This window comes from Sander lucioperca, chromosome 19 (genome assembly GCF_008315115.2).
Source record: "Sander lucioperca isolate FBNREF2018 chromosome 19, SLUC_FBN_1.2, whole genome shotgun sequence".
Lineage (NCBI taxonomy): Eukaryota > Metazoa > Chordata > Actinopteri > Perciformes > Percidae > Sander > Sander lucioperca.
The window spans coordinates 24,924,787-24,942,106 of record NC_050191.1 but is presented as its reverse complement, the minus strand read 5'-3'; the positions used below and the strand labels follow the sequence as shown (position 1 = coordinate 24,942,106).

General features: G+C 42.0%; 2 protein-coding genes across 2 annotated transcripts in view; both read right to left on the bottom strand.

Moving 5' to 3' along the window:
* The window catches only part of LOC116063595 (gamma-aminobutyric acid receptor subunit rho-2-like), a 31,895-nt gene extending 28,180 nt beyond the window's left edge, over window positions 1–3,715 (bottom strand). The window contains exons 1-2 of the mRNA XM_031318588.2: window positions 3,434–3,715; window positions 742–848 (exon numbers count right to left, since the gene is read on the bottom strand). Of these exons, the coding sequence (XP_031174448.1) occupies window positions 742–848; window positions 3,434–3,555 (229 nt within the window). The 5' untranslated portion in view covers window positions 3,556–3,715. The remainder of the gene's footprint in view (window positions 1–741; window positions 849–3,433) is intronic.
* An 8,444-nt stretch (window positions 3,716–12,159) lies between these two features.
* ube2j1 (ubiquitin-conjugating enzyme E2, J1) overlaps window positions 12,160–17,320 on the bottom strand; it is a 69,231-nt gene continuing 64,070 nt past the window's right edge. Inside the window, exon 8 of the mRNA XM_031318589.2 lies at window positions 12,160–13,107. Coding sequence (XP_031174449.1) covers window positions 12,814–13,107 — 294 coding nt within the window. The 3' untranslated portion in view covers window positions 12,160–12,813. The remainder of the gene's footprint in view (window positions 13,108–17,320) is intronic.

Sequence of the window (17,320 nt, the reverse complement as noted above, 5' to 3'; positions counted from 1 at the left end):
ACATCTTTTCCTCCAAGAAAAGCCTCCATTGCCGTTTTTTGCTCTTCTTTCAATGAAGGAATACTTTCTAATTCGGATAAAACTTGCGCGATAGCTATGCTCATCTCATCCGTGGAAGCCACCATGTTGTTTAGATTGAACAGTCGCTTCTCGTTCCGTCACACCTAAACCCGCCTCAAAACCAACGCTGATTGGTCGGTCGTTTGGAGAACAGCTCCAAATTTTCTCTGTCTCAAGATGCCAGACTGATCTGCGATTGGAAAACTGGAGCTCGCGAGATCAGGACGGTCTCACGGGGCTAGGGTCAGGCTACTCCACACAGCATTCAGGGATGGAAGGAAAACGTGCTCTGCTTTAATGGCATTTCTTTAAACCAATCAGGTTCGTCATGGGCGGTGCTAAACTCTGCACAGAGATTTAAAATTCCAACACAAAGAAAGCGGAAGGAAACGGAAAATACATGCATCCGGCGTAATTTCCTGCAGCACCGGAGCAATCCCAGAAGTGGAACGCGGAGGATATAGACCAGCGTGGCATCAACATTCACTTCACATTCATGTTCAACAAAGGGTGAACCTAATCTAATCCTGTTGGTGTGTGTGACATCACTCTGAAAACACACTTCTTCAAAGACACAAGAACTATGTTGTTACATTTTTATTTTTTTATAGTTTGTACTCATTCTCGACATGATCACTGACTACAAGCAGCGGCATGTCTCCTAAAGCTAACAGAGCTTACCTGCGAAGGCGGGCCTCATGGTAAAGTCATGCTCGTCTATGCGCAGAAGGTGGCTGGTCTTCATCTTTCGGGCTTTGGTTCCATCTGCAACCTTCTTTGACAGAGGACTGGCAACAGGCAAGCAGACAGAGAGGTGCCGTTAGAGTTTGGTCACTGTATTTTTTATCGATTGTTACTCACACAGGAGGCATTTGTTGGGGACTATTTTCAGGAACACAGAATATCAGCAGACTTATACTTTATAATTACAAGAGTGGAGGTAGGGGAAAGCAAGAGCAAGTTTGTTTATTGCTTTCTACTTCCTAACAAAAGAAGCACTGAACAGTTCAGGTTACCATGTTGAATGACATTTTCTTTCTGTGATTTTAATTGGAGGTCATAGTTGTTCTGTATTTTTGCATGTAACAAAGTTCATTTCAGCGTAAATTCTTTCAGGAAGACTTCTATACTTCACATTTCTCTCTCTCCCATCCTTATCATCCGCATTGTCCTCAGCTGAATGTGGGTGTTTGCTCTTTCAGTTAAACCAACCAGATTTGCCACAATCTCCATGAGCTATCGCGTTGTTGCATTGAAACTTTAAATCTGTTCTACTCTCCGCTGCTGCCAGTTATTATTTCAGGCTAAATTGATGCAACCCTCCTCTACCCCATTCACCTCCAGTTCTCATCATTCCCAGCACCAAGGGTTCCTCCATCAGAATCCCCGCTTCACATCACATCCATCAAGACTTCCTTTATCTCTTCATCACCTCCACCGCGTCTAGACTCCATCGGGGGGATATTCCTATATATCCACGGCCTCTATACCCCTTATAAATTAACATTGCGATGGAGTCTAATCGCCAAAGACTCTAATCATGTTAACCTATTATGCACCATGTTCATTAAACTATTTCCCTCTTAAATGAAGTCTCTCCTGATTGAATTGCTTTAGAAATAAGAATACGATTTGGCTTAGATAAGGGCCCTTAAAAGTTCAAAACTTGTGCTGAAATGTCTCTAAAGTAGTGCTGAAAAAAATAGTAGATTCATCAATTCACAGAAATATATTGTAATCAGCAACAACTGTGTCTTGTTAATCATTTGCTAAGCAAAAAGGCAAAAGGAAAGCTCTGGTTCTGCTTCCCAAAATGGAACATTTGCTGGTTTTCTGAGTCTTCTATCATAGTAAATTATATATCATCAGTATTGGACTGCTGTTTCGACTTAACATGCAATTTGTACAGCTCGACATGGGCTCTGGTAAAGTGAAAGACCAAAGATGAAATTTAAGACAAAACAATGAAAGGAGAAAATAATAGGAAGCTTTATCAATAATGGAAATTTGATGGAAATTTGCAGTCCTACGATGCAGGGCCCCTTTTTTTTTTAAACTAGTGCAGTGTCTGCCCGTTCAAAACATGCCTGTGTGGGACGGGCCGATTGCTTGGCCTCCTGCATTGCTGCTTGTAGCTTTCTTAACTACATTTTAATGTTGTCTTTTTCGTCAACAATATTGCATGTTTATATCGCCACAGTCAGCGCTTAATGACGGCGGTGTTGTCATAGTCTCTTCATTATTATTTTTCAACACATTCTCACTCCCATCTTGTAAAATACGGACGCTTGGTCAGGTGCCTTTGTCGTTGTTATTGACGCTAAAAGTCTCCTTTAGCGTCATATAACGTGCTTGGTCGGGACTATTGACGTCCCTTTTGACGCAGTTAGGTTAAGGAAAAGCTCGTGGGTGGGCTTACGTTTCCGTGACTTGCGGGAAGAACGGGACGGTTGAGTTTAGGAAAAGGTCGTGGGTGGGCTTACATTTCCGTGACTCGCTGGAAGAACGGGACGGTTATTCCCGTTACTAACAGACAAGTTCACAAACTCTAACTTGAAGCACTAAAATTGATTAAATAATAATGTTTTTTATTATTATGATTTTTAGGGGGGCTGAGATGAAATTTAGTGGGGCTTGAGACCCCCTAAAAAGGGTCTAAAATCGCCACTGCCAGCCAAACAACAGGCTTAAAGAGAATACCCCTCCTAAAATCTCTCCACTTTCCAGTCGCTCTGTTTGGAGACCCTCATGTTCCCGTCAAGGCAATCCTAGTAAAGAACCTACATTCAGCTGAAAAAAACGTTCAAAATACTGTAACTGGATGGAAGGGTTTTCTTTGCTGTTGTGAATGTGGACACATGCAGAAGTTTTACACGCAGTGAAGGATAACGGGTCGCTGCGCTCTGTAGCTGCTCTGTTCCCACCGTTTGGTTCCGACAAATAACCGCCCCTCCCAAATATCGGTGTGACGGCGGGCAGTATCAGTTACCACAGCCAATCACCTCACAGAATGATCTAGGCTGGAAATTGGTTGGAATGGGTTTTAAACAGATTGCATGCAGATGTTGACATTCTGGATGTTCTTGGAAATGAAGTGAAGGGAAAATCCGCAAAGCTGCTGCTCTGCCTAAACTTAATTGTCTCTCAATCTCTAACAACCCAATAGCACGCTTGCTGGCAAACTGATACAAGTGTTAATTGGTCCATTGCACGTATTGCAAGTTGTGCGTAAATGTGAGTTCTTAGAGGCAGCCTATGATGTGATTTTTCCCTGCTCTCCTGCTGGATATTTATCCTAGGATGATCTATGGAGGTCAGAGTTCACATCTCACTTTAATCGAAATAAAAATAAAGAAAGTTTTTCAGTACTTACGTGCCTGGCTTGTGATTCTCCGCCGGCGCGGACCACCGCTTTTTCCTACTTTTGGGTTTCCTGCACTCCCCGAGCAGGATCAAACACAGAAGTAAAAACAGAAACCTGGCGTAACACGGCATGATTGAGTTTAAAAGTCCCGCAGCGAGTCGGTGAGTGACGCCTTCGGTTCGCGTGCAGGACACTCTGTGCGCGGTAACATCTTCCTGTCAGAGGCAGGAGGAAGAGTGTGAGAGTCGAGGAACTGTAGCGGACAAGTGCGCCGGCTGCTCTGCAGAGAGAGACGGGATGGTGAAATCTGGTGAGCGCTCTGATTGGTCTTCACCCTCCAGAGGAACTTTTTTTCTGGCTCAGGAGCGCGCAGCATCAGCACCACATGCAGCGCGCAACATCAGCACCACATGCAGCGCGCTGCAAATAAATAAATAAATAAATAGACCTAGGTTACACGTCCCCCCTGACGAGTCATTTACAGACCCTGCTGAGGGAAGGCAGTTTATCCCCAAAAGGAAAACAAGAAAGAAAAAAACGTGGGGACATGATGTCACATATTCCTGCTGCAGCTTTGCTTGTTTTTTTAGATTTACACAAATAGGAGACCATCCGTACAAAATGTTACAAGGAGTAGCCTACTTTCCTATTTAAAAACTATCACTTGATTTGATTTCATGAAAAAAGAAACAGCTTGAAAAAGTAAAATGATTCAATCTAACTTACAGGATTCTCTCATTTCTCCGAGATTTGAACACTCAGTAGTAACTGCATGGTTTGTTCTGTTCTGATTATATTTTTTGACAGTGTGGGCCATTGTAAAGGCATCCTCTTAAACGACTTGTCCACATCTGTCTCGCTCTGGGAGCTTCTCTTCACTCCAACCGCCAAGGACCCCTTAACTGGAAGAGATACGGAGCAGGGACCCCCTACTATATTGTTTAAAATTTGTTGCATTTTAAACTGGGCCTATAATAACATGTAGGGCGGCCTAAAGCCTTTATAGCCTACATATCTTTTCAGTACATAGAATATTAAAATAATAATTGTTGGCATGATTTTATAAATCATGTTTTTAGGATTCACTGTATCTGTGGATGGCTATCTTAGCGACTACCTTAACTATAGGCCAGTAAGCCGATCATTCATGTTTTTTTAACAAAGAGGCTGATTTATTTTATGCAAATACTTTGTTGGATTCATGTTAAGACATTTTAAAGTTTGAAAATCAAAACATTAAGAATTTGGTGGCCCCCCCTGCATTAACTCTGAGGACCCCCAAGGGTCCTGGCTCCTGTTGAAGATCTCCGGCCTAGAGGCTGCATAGATAGAGATAGTTTTTTAGTGTATATGAAACAGCATTAGAAACCAGTAGAATTACAATGAGTGTGCAGCATTTTTTAACATGCCTCTCAGACTCAGTTTACCTAGGGTTCATATTTTTAAATGTGCTTCCTACTAAATGTGCCAAATCCACCTTTCTCTGTGGAATGTCGGAGGACAAAATATGCCAGCAGCTGCTGACTGCACCATTTCACTTGACTGCCCACAGTAAGGAGGGAACAGTGTCCTTGATGATTTTTTTTTAAAGATATTGCTTTCTGATTGTTTTCTTCTTGACCTTTGCCCTCCATCACACAGTCAAGAATTACATTGCATGTGGTGTCAGCTCTGTCTCCTTACATGAACTCTCTTAACTTGTAGTCTTTGTGGATGCTTAGAGACATTCTGTTCCCTCATTTAAAATGTTTTTGATTTCAAGAGATTAAAAAGTATTATCCATGTAAAATCCCGTTTTCCAGATGACGATGTCCAGCCGAGTGAAAGCTGGGGATTCAAGAGCTGACTTTCAGCATCAAGAAAAGAGAGAAGTTTTACTGCCTTTAGCATTTTATTTTACTGTCACAGATGTAACACATATAGCAGGAACTGCAGTCTCTCTGCCTTTAGACAATTTTAAGGGAATGTAAAGGGAAAATGCTGTATCTACAAAGAAAATGTGTTTCTACAGCTTCAGCTTTTCGTTTGAACTGAAGCACTAGTTAATTTATAGATGAATACATTTAAATATGTAATATAAAGGGAGCTTAATCCAGAGCTGTCTTTCACAGCAGGTACGAGTCAAGTCTTGAGTGGATCAAGACAATTGCGAATCAAGTCTCAAGGCTTCTCAAAAATGTCAAAAGTTATTGTCTGCAAGTCAAAATCAAGTCTCAAGTCAGTGAAATACAAGGATGAATCTAGTCTTAAGTCCTGTCAATGTGAAGTCTCAATTTTTCAAATTGTTGAGGGCAAGTTCAAGTCAAGTCTCAAGTGTACTGAAACAAATCCAAATCAAGTCTCGTGTAAATTGAAAAAGTCCAAGTCAAGTCTCAAGTCAGTCAAAAACAAGTCAGAGTCTATTCTGACGTCCTGTCAAAGTTAAGTCTCAAGTTTTCAAGTCCTCGAGGGCAGGTACTGTAACTATGTCCATAGTGTTTTTCCATATTGCTCTGCTATGTCAATGCGCATGTCTGACAATGAAACAATACAAGTACAGTATATTGCAATCTAAGTCCATCCTGTTGCTGTCTTATTTTTTCCAATTATTACCAGGTCAAAATTTGCGACTTGAGTCGTCTTGACTGCTGCAAGACTTGATATACCTGAGACTTGACCCCCTAAACTCCTGACTTGATTTCAACTTTAAAGAGAATACATGGTTTAAAAAGACTGATATAGCTACAAACTATTACAACTTGTGTAGCTGGTGTTACTTTTATTTTTCTTTAAAGATTATTTTTTTGGGCATCATTTTAGGCCTTTATTTTTATCGGACAGCTGAAGAGTATACGGGGAGAGAGAGAGAGAGAGAAAATGACATGCAGCAAAGGGCCGCAGGTCGGAGTCAAACCCGGAGCCGCTGCGTTGACGAGTAAACCTCTATATATGGGCGCACGCTCTACCAGGTGAGCTACCCAGGCGCCAGTTACGTTTCTTTTTATGAGATTTGCTGACAATACCATAAAAGCGTCAGCCTTATGCTTTAACTCAGTTTTAGCGAAATATGTATTTAGTGTTTTTTAAGACAGTAGGTGAGAGAGCTTCCCTCACCTCCTGTAAGTAAAGTTTCAGTGTCTAGGGTCATTGGCCTTTTGGCCATTGAAGATTTTTGACCATGCCAGCAGCATGGCTCTGCAGATGGCAATGTTGACCACTTTGGTCCAGACTGAAATATCCCAAAAACTACTGAATGTCAAGAAGATGTATCCTAATCATGGTGATCCGCTGACTTTACCAGTAGCACCATCATGAGATTCACATTTGTGGTTTTGAATGAAACTACAGTACTACTATGTATTGCCATTATATGTGGCCTACTGTATTAATATCCTCCTAAAAAAATCCTTCTAATAACTTCAGTGATGCTTTTCATGTGGCCGATACGTTTTTGACCTAATACCTGCTAAACTGATGACTCTCCCAATGAGCCTCCACTGTACTTTATGTTTGTGCTAATTAGCAAATGTTAGCATGCTAACACACTAAACTAAGATGGTGAACATGGTAAACATAATATCTGCTTAATAGTGCGTTCCATTTGTACTCGGAACTCAGATTTTCCGAGGTTAAATTTGGAAACACGCCCCCCGAGCTTGGAACTTGGGCAACCACCAAGGGGGTAAGTGAGCGTCCACAAAGCATACCTCCCATGGAGCCATTTTGGTGCTAACAAGCCATCACCCACCGTTAGCATCCCATTGACTGCCATTCATTTTTGCGTCACTTTGACATCGAATAACTTTACATCTGAAGCGTTTAAAGACTCTATTTGTCCATTGTTTATTTCTCAAGAAACACGACAATGTATAAAAGGCTCCATTAGCTTGTATCTCACGTTATGGCTCCGTAGTAGACGTTTTTGTAAAAATAGGCTAACGATTGTGTCATAACCACGAGACTTACTGTCGCACAGTAGACAAATTACCATATAGTACAGGAGAAGCTCGCAGGCAGTTTCGACTTACATTAGCTGTTTAAGTGTAATTACTAATGTTAACTATCATTTTAGTGATCAATAATTAGCCTGTGCCTATGTCATCTCCTTACATATACCTACGCTCTCCGTCTCTGCAAGATTGGGAATGATTGCGATTTCTCTTGGCACAGCTACCAGAAGACTTCCAACTTTCAGACAGGTTGCTCACGTCACATCTACATCGGCAAGCTCAGTTTGCAGCTGCGCAGTAACGCTCAGCCATCACCGGAAAAGTGCTTCTAATAGACTTCACTGGTCTCCGTGGAAATCTATGGCGTCACCTTGTGCATTTCTTTTACTGTCTATGGCAACCACCAAGTACCCCAAGCTAAAAATCCAACATGGCTGCTCAGTGCATCAACAGTAGTGAAAGCTGTAGTAACGTACACTTATTAGCACTTCTGTGTTATTTATGTCTCACTAAATCAGTTGCACACGCAGCGCTGTCCATATTCTATTTATGGACATGTTATTACGCGGTTTGTATGCACAAAAATGGCGTAATGCGTTGTTATAAACTGGCATTGCTAACAATGGCTAACCTGGCTAGAGCTAATGAAAACAATGAAAATCCGAGTTGTACATGGAACACATTTAGCTCAGGTGTGGCGTCATTCCCAGCTTCGGCTTCCGAGTTCCGAGGTAAATGCAACGCACTATAAGCATCAGCATCTTAGTATTTAGCTCAAAGCACCGATGTGCCAAAAATACAGCCTCGCAGAGCCACTAGCACGGCTGTAGACTCTAGACGCACATCCACTTCTAAAGAATGAGCTGAAAAAAAAAATCTAAATCAGGTTCTACACGAAAGAAAGAAGAAAGGATGCTGTGCAGCTCAACATCTCCGAAATACACCGCTAATTCCCTATGCTTCACAGTAGCTTTAGATAGTCAGACATCTTGGCTGTGAAATCTGCCATAATCACTGCACAGGTTGTTGTGATTATTCAAACCTTCATATAATAGAAAATGTGAGATGGGTGGCAAAATGTATTCTAGACACATTAGGACCTGGAAATTACCTGATCCGTCATCAGGAGCATTTCAAGGTAACAGCAATGTTACAGGTGGGTCTGTAGGTATAAGAAAGACATTACACATGGCAAACACATTCTTTCATTTAAGCGATTTATTTTCTGTTTATATCCCACTATAGCAGCCTTGGGCACAAAAACTGAAGAGGCAGATATACAGAGATTCTGACAATATGGAAATTCATAGCTTCACACACACTGCTGCCTTCAAGTCATACCTGTACACATGCAGGTATAGGATGTTGCTCAAAATGAAAGAAAAACTACAGAGACAGAATTGTTCCCCTCAACAGATAGACTGCTATGACCTCTGATGTATTTGTATGCTGTCAAGTTATTGTACATGTCAAAAAGCCGTCAGTTACGATGTGCAAAAAATTCATTTAAATTGCTTCCCAGTTCCTCGTCACTCAAAGTATATTAAAGAGGGTAACTGTTAGACAGTGTTTGGGTCTGTTTATACAAGCAGGAGGGGAATTACTGTTTGCATACAGCTTAAGAGAATGCAAGCCAACCAAGAGATTAATGCACAGGGATGTGGGATGAATACCATGACACAGCAGGGGAGGCAGGGAGAGAGGCATTGAGGCAGGAAAGATACAAAGGAATGGGAGAACAGTGACCACAGAAAAATGCCTTCAAATAAAATATATAAAATCAGTTGTAGGTGGGAAAGCAGAATGAAAATACAATGAGTCACACTTTTGTTGAAAGTAAGCAGAAAGTTGGCGGAACCTGTAGGTGTTTTCTGAAGACCACAGTCATGTATACTGGTGCAAATAATCCCTAAAAGTAGCTCACCAGTAAACGTTGAAGTGGTGAGAACAGTTGAAAGCACTCTGCCCTCATGGTGTGCTTCAGTAAACGGGTTGCATTTAGCCGATCCTGGATCAGTTAACTTATTCCCTTCACAAGACTGCTGGGAATGACTACACTACGGGCTCTACTTTAGTGGCGGCACAACGACTCGCACTCCGACATGTTTGTTATTTTTGCTTTTGGTATTGTGCCCAGCGTATGTGGGAGCACAAAGTAGGCAGTTGGTATTGTGGTGGTCTTAGACGTTTGCACTGAGAATAGATGTTTCAGAACCACGTCTGTGTCTGGAGCAAAGTCACTACGCCGGCAATTTGGTGATTTTTGTCAACAAAAGCAACCCAAATACTATACATTTGCAAAAACAATTCTTAAAATTGTAAATAAACAATTCCAATTAAACCCTTTCAAATCAGTAGATGCATTTTAATTGCCTTTAAAATAAAAGGCAATTAATATGATTATAGCAGGTATTACACCATATTCTGTGACCACATTAAAAGAGTACTCCGTGGCCAGGTTTATGTCAGTTGGTAGAGCAGGCGCACATATATGGAGGTATATGCCTCGATGCAGAGGGTCCAGGGTTCGAGTCTGACCTGTGGCAATTTCCTGCATGTCTTCCCCCTCTCTCTCCCCTTTCACATTTAGCTGTTCTTTCCATTAAAGGCTGAAATGCCTTTAAATGAAATGCCCGATAAAGTTAATGAATAAAAAAGTGCGCTACTTTGGCTTCGCTACAGCTCTGTCTGTCCCTCTGCTACACATTCACTCACCACTGAGTCTGACTTAATTACCTACTAATAATCGGTATCGGCCTTGAAAAAATAGCAGCGGTCGATCCCTACTGCATTTACACTGCCTGCGTCCGCCGTCAGACGGTGCTGCGAAAACGTAGGTCTGCCTATTCAGCGGCCTGCAGCAAAAAGTTTAACCTGATTAAACTTTTTGGATAAACGCAACCCGGCATCACGCTGCGGTGGCCAATGATGTAACCACCGATCAGACTTGGCAGTCGGTTTTGAGGCGGTGTGAGAGTTCAGTACAGTAAACAGGAAACATCACTGCCTCTATCGCTGCCACAAGAAAGTTTTAAAAGACTATGTAAAAAAACAAAACCCAAGCACTGAACTTCTTTTGTTTCTCTCTTTTTTCGTGAAATGAAGCTGCCTTCAAGTGTGGTCGGGAATGTTGAGATCTCTAAACGATCTGACGGACAACAATAATTGTGAAATATAAAGTCTACTTGTGCTACATTGAGGGGATAAAGAAGACAACAGGACGTCACACAAATGGGCTGTTTCAGTAACACTCCCACTGCCGCACAACCCTGCGGCCAATCGCCGGATCTCCTTTTGGTGTTGGGAATTGGCCCCCAAAATTAAAAAAAAGGACCAAAATTGATGCAGCACAACCAGAGATATCGCCTTTTTTCAATTCCACATTTTTTTTATTATTCCTTCTAAAAGAACACATATGTTTGAACCATTAGAATATCTATTGTTGCGCATTATGTCTATAAGAGGGCAAACCAATACAACGAGATACATAATTGCTTGTATAGGTATCTTTATTTAAACATAAACATGTCTTTTAAAAGATCTACATACCTACACTCACAAAATAAACGAATAAATGAATAATGTCCTATACAGTAAAACTTTATTTAAAGACTGTAGACCAGAGGTGCCCAAATTCTTTCATATAAAGGGCCAAAATGTATCTGGATGGAAGGCCACTGGCCAAAAATAAATGTCGATGTTGAAGAATACTGTAATTCTTGCCATTTTCCGTAGATAAAATGTACGTATGTAATTTAAATGGGAAGTTTACCAGCACTGTGTCTTACATTGCCGTTAAACTCAGATTACGTAGTTTTTAACTGCACAAAATGTACGTTTCGTAGTCATTATTTTTAAAATAAGAGGAGAATAAGCATGAGCATGTCAAATCCATGGCGGGCCAAAACAAAGGGAGCACGGGCCAAACTTGGCCCGTGGGCCCCAAATTGGGCGGCCTTGCTGTAGACCTGTCTCTCAGGGTTTTCCCTCAGTTTCTGAGGGCTTAGGTGATGTGGTTGTATCAAACAATAACTGCAGACAAAGCAGGTGTCTCCAACGCGGCCTCCCTGCTGTCCGCTGTGTGTGTGTGTGTGTGTGTGTGTGTGTGTGTGTGTGTGTGTGTGTGTGTGTGTGTGTGTGTGTGTGTGTGTGTTTAGGAGCTAAGCCTTGCCCTCGGTCAAGGCGCAGAGGGGAGGACAGAGAAGCTAGCATGACCATAAATGAGAGCAAAACATGGTAGAGAACTCTCAGCATAGATTTTTTTCTCTTCATTCGGCTAAGGACAAGTGTTATAATGGAACCCACATGGAACAACAATTTGCAGAAGTGCTGCTTTTTTTTTTTTCTTTCTTATTCCTAGCGACAGTAGGGTCACATTTTCTGATGGCTTGCGTCAGAAATTGTGACCTCGAGGCACGTTCTCGACTACTCACTTGTAGAAAGCGTGATAACATCCCTTCAACAACCCCCTGCAGTCACACATTACAGTGGTCGCAGAACATGGTGTAACATACGAATGTTGGTAAATACAGCAGTCTGCATTGGTTTATAAATGAATACCAGCTATTCCTACAGTATCTGCTGTCCACAGCTGCTTATACTTCAGTTCATCAAATCCCTGCAGCCAGGCAGCAGTAGGACTCGTATGTTGCTAATTCTGCAGCCTCTGATTTGAAATGTTTCGCCACACACACCTCTACACACATCAGACTTGTCAGTTATAATTCAACATTCTGCCAGTTTACATGGGAGACGTCATCAATCCTCCTCAACATAATGTGTATATATATATATATATATATATAAATATATAAATCACAATATGATCCATTTCCGACGTGAGATACGGAATTAAGACTTAAATTCCATACCAACTACACAGTGGATGTTGCATTTGCACACTTGAAATAGAGCCCTGCATGGTGTGACTGACCTGACCAAACAGACCAAAGTTACAGCACAAAAAGAATTATAGCACATACACTTTGTGCAGATGCTTCCATGATTACTTAATTACTTTGATACAAAAGTCCCCCATAACCTTGTTGACATATATTACAGTTTCAATTAAATAATGGGAACAAGCGGCAGCACTCGGACAGAACAATTCTATGGAAGGGTACGTGTGGCGTGCGTAGTTGCTGAACTGATCACAAGCGCAACAAAGCTTCCCATTCTTAAAAATGCATGACACTCTGGAGAGTAAAATTCACATTGATTAAAAGACACCCTGGAGGTGTTGTGGAGAGTGGGAGCGCCTCCTCTGCAGGAATGAAAGTCCCCCCCCCCCCAGCGGAGACCGAACCCTCTGCTGACAAACAGGGAGCGCAGGAAGCCAGTGTCAGCCACCGCCTCGGCTCTGGTTCCACTTCGGCTGGCCATAGTTCTGTTAGGGTGGTAGCAGGGTGTGGGGGGGGGGGGGAACTTGAGCGGGAGGAGGAGGGGCGGCCAAGTGTGTGGTCACAGCTCGTAGTCAAACTTGTACTCGTGAGCCAGGTAGATCCTGCGGAAGATGAGTGCGGCCAGGGCCAGAGTGAGCACCACGATGAGGGCTACCGAGCCTGCGCGGCTTCCATCCTGAGGTTGGCGAGGAGTCGGGGCGAAGACAGGCCTGCTGGCCGGTTCTCTGCCGTCTCTCTGGCCCTGCTGGCTGTGCTGCTGGGCACGACGCTGCCGGGGGCTGAGCGGGCGGCCGACGATGGGGGCCGCAGGGGGCTGGGGCCCGTCTATTCCTGTGGCTGGAGACGCCTCTGCCTGTGGAGGAAGATGGCATTGGGACAAAACTAGGCATTAGAGGTGAAACAGTTACTCGACTAATTGATGATGCCCACTGGATCCGGCTGCGTTGCGTTTCGTGTTGTGCTACAGCTTAGTCACGGCTCCATTGTGGCTCTAAAGTGCACTGGACATTTTTTAGAAGTGAAGCGTGTTTTTCAGCAGATATCTATACAGAGGATTTCCATCCAATCTGACTGAGCTTGAGCTATTTTGCAAAGAGGAATAGGCAAAAATTTCAGTCTCTAGATGTGCAAAGCTGGTAGAGACACACCCAGTGGTGTAGTCTACGTAATATGCAGGTATACGCAGTATACCCACTAAGAAAGCTCCAGGATTTCCATATACCCACTTAAAAATGCCCAATGACATGCAACAACATTTCACAACTTTCCATTATATTTTTGATATATTTTTAATTGTCATCTGTGTTTTTTGTCTTTGCATAGGCTAAACAAAGGTATTTCCACCGTACATTGGTGCATAAAAGTGCATCCGAATGCAGGAAATGAAGTCTTTGACATTCAAAATAACCTTGGGGGAGGACACCCAGACCCCCCACTATAATATGCCCCCCTCCCCCAAAGGCAGATTCTGGCCCATATACAGTATATAGGCCAATATATTTATATACAGTACAGTGTACCCACTACAATACATTAGACTACACCACTGGACATACCCCAAAAGACTTGCAGCTGTAATTGCAGCAAAAGGTGGTTCTACAAAGTATTGACTCAGGGGGGCTGAATACTTTTGCATGCCACACTTTCCAGTGTTTTATTTGTAAAAAAAAAAACAACTTGAAATCCATGTATAATTTTCCTTCCACTTCACAATTATGCACCACGTGTTGGTCTATCACATAAAAATAAACATTTACGTTTGTGGTTTAACGTGACAAAATGTGGAAAAGTTCAAGGGGTATGAATACTTTTGCAAGCCTCTGTACATAAATACAGTTTGTATAATATAGTTTAGAGCTGTTTTGCTGAAATCAAGCATTAAAGTGGCCATATTATGCTCATTTTCAGGTTCAGGTATTTTGAGGTTGTACCAGAATAGGTTTACATGGTTTAATTTTCAAAAAAACACCATATTTTTGTTCTACTGCACATTACTGCAGCTCCTCTTTTCACACGCTGTCAGGTTTCTGTTTTAGCTACAGAGTGAGACCTCTTAACTTCTGTAACATCTCTGTTGTCAGTCGCACATGCGCAGTAGCTAGGTAAGGATTACATGAGCTAGCTCCAACTTCAGCCTGTACAAGGCAGGATTAGCTGGGAGACTTCTTCTAAACTAGGGCGCACTTCCAACTTTGCGTGGAATACCTGCAGAACAGGGACATGTAGTTCTATACAATTTATTTTGTAGATTAGGGTGAATTCGTGTGTGTTGTAGCAGTGTTTTGCCATTGAGAACGAGCTAGCATGCTAACGGTTAGCCCCCTAGGCCCCTCGTCTCGGCTAGTGACGTAGAAAGCCGTGCAGATTTTGAACAGCTCACCCGGAGACTGAAGGCAGGACACATTCAGAAACCTGTATCTCACTCTAAACAGCATGGATGGATTTTTTTCAAAGTTTGTATGCATGTGGAAGCACCAGAGACACAAAATAACACCCCAAATCCCAGAAAAAGTGATTTCTTCATAATATGGGCACTTTAATACACATTTTCAGCTCATTTGAATGTGTGTAAGAGATACTATGATGCTGTAATTAACTCAGTTTAATTAGCCCACTGTCCTATCCCACCTGATCTTTTATTTGTAGCCTACTTACTGATAGTGGCACGCATCCACATTAAGCCAATAAAATCTATAAATGCATATTTTTCTGTCTCCGTTCCAGCCCTCTGTCCTCACTCGGCCGGTATTTTTCTCACTCAAAAACAGAGCTTTCGCGTAACATTCACAGACCCGCCCAGTGAGGCTTGGGGACAGTGTGGGTGCAAATGTTGGACATCTTTTGTTGCCTTCTGATCACTTTATTAAATGTCAATACGTGTCAATTTAGCCGATCACACAGTACAGCTGTTGTCATTAACCTGTATTTATGTTGATTCTGTCAGACAATGTTGTCCTCACAAAATAATGATGTGATCAGCAGCTCAGCCAACAGCTTGGAAATGACTGCTGGTTAAAAGGTAGTATTTATGAGCTACAATCAAATCACTCACCATCAATTAATACTCATTCCACTGTCTGACAATAGAAACGTAAAACATGTAAATGAGGATAATGAAATCACGAATTTGGTTCTATTAAAACAGCGCATTAAGATGCTTTCCTTTTATGCAACTTTATCGAAATAATAAGTCATTCATGAGCTTCCAGGATCAACACATTAAAAGCTACTCCCAGTTTCGGCATATATACGGCATATATACTTAGTGTTAGAGTTAGTTAAAGATGAAGTTATGATGCTTGTGCTGATAGAATGAGTTCTCTCTGGAGGGCAGGAGACTGTGAGGGCGATGACTGACCAATGAGCAGTGCCAACGGGCCTAGCTTTTACACAGAAAATGTACATTTCACCCAATTAGAGACTGGCTGGAGGGAGCCTGCACAAACTGGACAGAGGCAGTAAACACTTCACAGTTATCCTACATCCCTCTGTACTCAGGGAACAGCAGCAAGGCAATGTGGGATACCGCGGGCCGGACAAGTTTTAACTCGTCCCTTTAACTGCAGCGGCAGATGGTGAGTCCTATTTTTGACGTGGCCCTCCTCAGTTTATCCAAACACTAATCTAGACCCTCCTCTCTGCCCATTCAGACTGGATCAATGGGTAGCAGCTGGAGTCAAAACCAATGATCTTAGGCAACAAAGCTTGCACATACCATCTGAACTGGTGAAAAAGAAGCCACAGAACCACAGGCTTCATGCTACCATAGCACTATGTAATGAGAAAGCGCTGATATCCAGCTGCTTGATTTCATACAACCGCAGTAACTCAGTGCAATCAATTGAGCTAGCATGGTGCTGCTGCAAACTCAGTATGCAGAATAATTTCCTTACATACATATTCAATATGATTTTTGAGCTCAGTGGGACCTCAGCAGGTGATTAAGCATGCCACCAATTAAAAGGAACAATGTGAAAGATGTGTAATTGACTGCATACAGACAGCACCATGTCATCCTTTTGATTGTACACCGTGGAGCTTCCTAACACCCGCTGCTCTGTCCAACACTTTGGAGCTTAAATGGATTGAAAAAAGAACCACAGAATGCTGTAGACAAGTCGGGTATTAAATTATTCCAAATATTAGGAGAAGGAATCAACAAAGCCTAAATAGTCCTTAAACTAGGTTGCATGTCAGTAAATGACATTTATTGTTCAGTGGAATATTTTTCATCAAGTCTTTGTTGATGTTATACATCACAAGAAAGCATCAGGTTTCAGTGGCTTCTTTCTACAGCTATTCTTGAAAAGCACACTGTTGCTATACCATATTTATTACAATATCATCCATTTACGACGTGAGATACAGAATTAAGACTTATATTCCATACCAACCATACCCAACTTCACAGTGGATGTTGCATTTGCACACTTGAAATAGAGCCCTGTTTACTGACCTGACCAAACAGGAATTTAAAGCACAAAAAGAATTATAGCTCATACACTATGTGCAGATGCATCATAATTAATGCATTACTTTGAGACCAAAATCCCCCTATTGATTGCACTGAGTTACTGTGGTTGTGTGAAATCATCCTTAAACTAGGTTTCATGTCAGTGAATGAGATTTACTGTAAGTATTTGTTGATGTTATACATCACAAGAAAGTGTCAGGTTTCAGTGTCGGTTCCACAGAGTCAAAAGTCAGTGGCTTCTTTCTACAGCTATTCTTGAAAAGCACACTATTGCTATATCATATTTATTACAATATAAGTGGCTTCTTTCTACAGCTATCACACAGGCAGAGATCCATTGTAGAGGTAGAGGATAACATTGTCTTCACAAGTAGAATCCCTGACAGACTAGAGAGAAATGAGATATGTAAGACATGTCATATTTCCAGTACGGCGCACAACACTCCATTTAAGTCAGTGGTTCCTTAAAGGGTAACAACCGTGTTGCCCATGTTTTTGTATCTAAGTGACTGATGGGAACAACAATTTTTGGCATTGGTCCATTATTAAGCGAGATCGCTGCAGTCGGCAGCGGCGAAACAAGCTACAATGT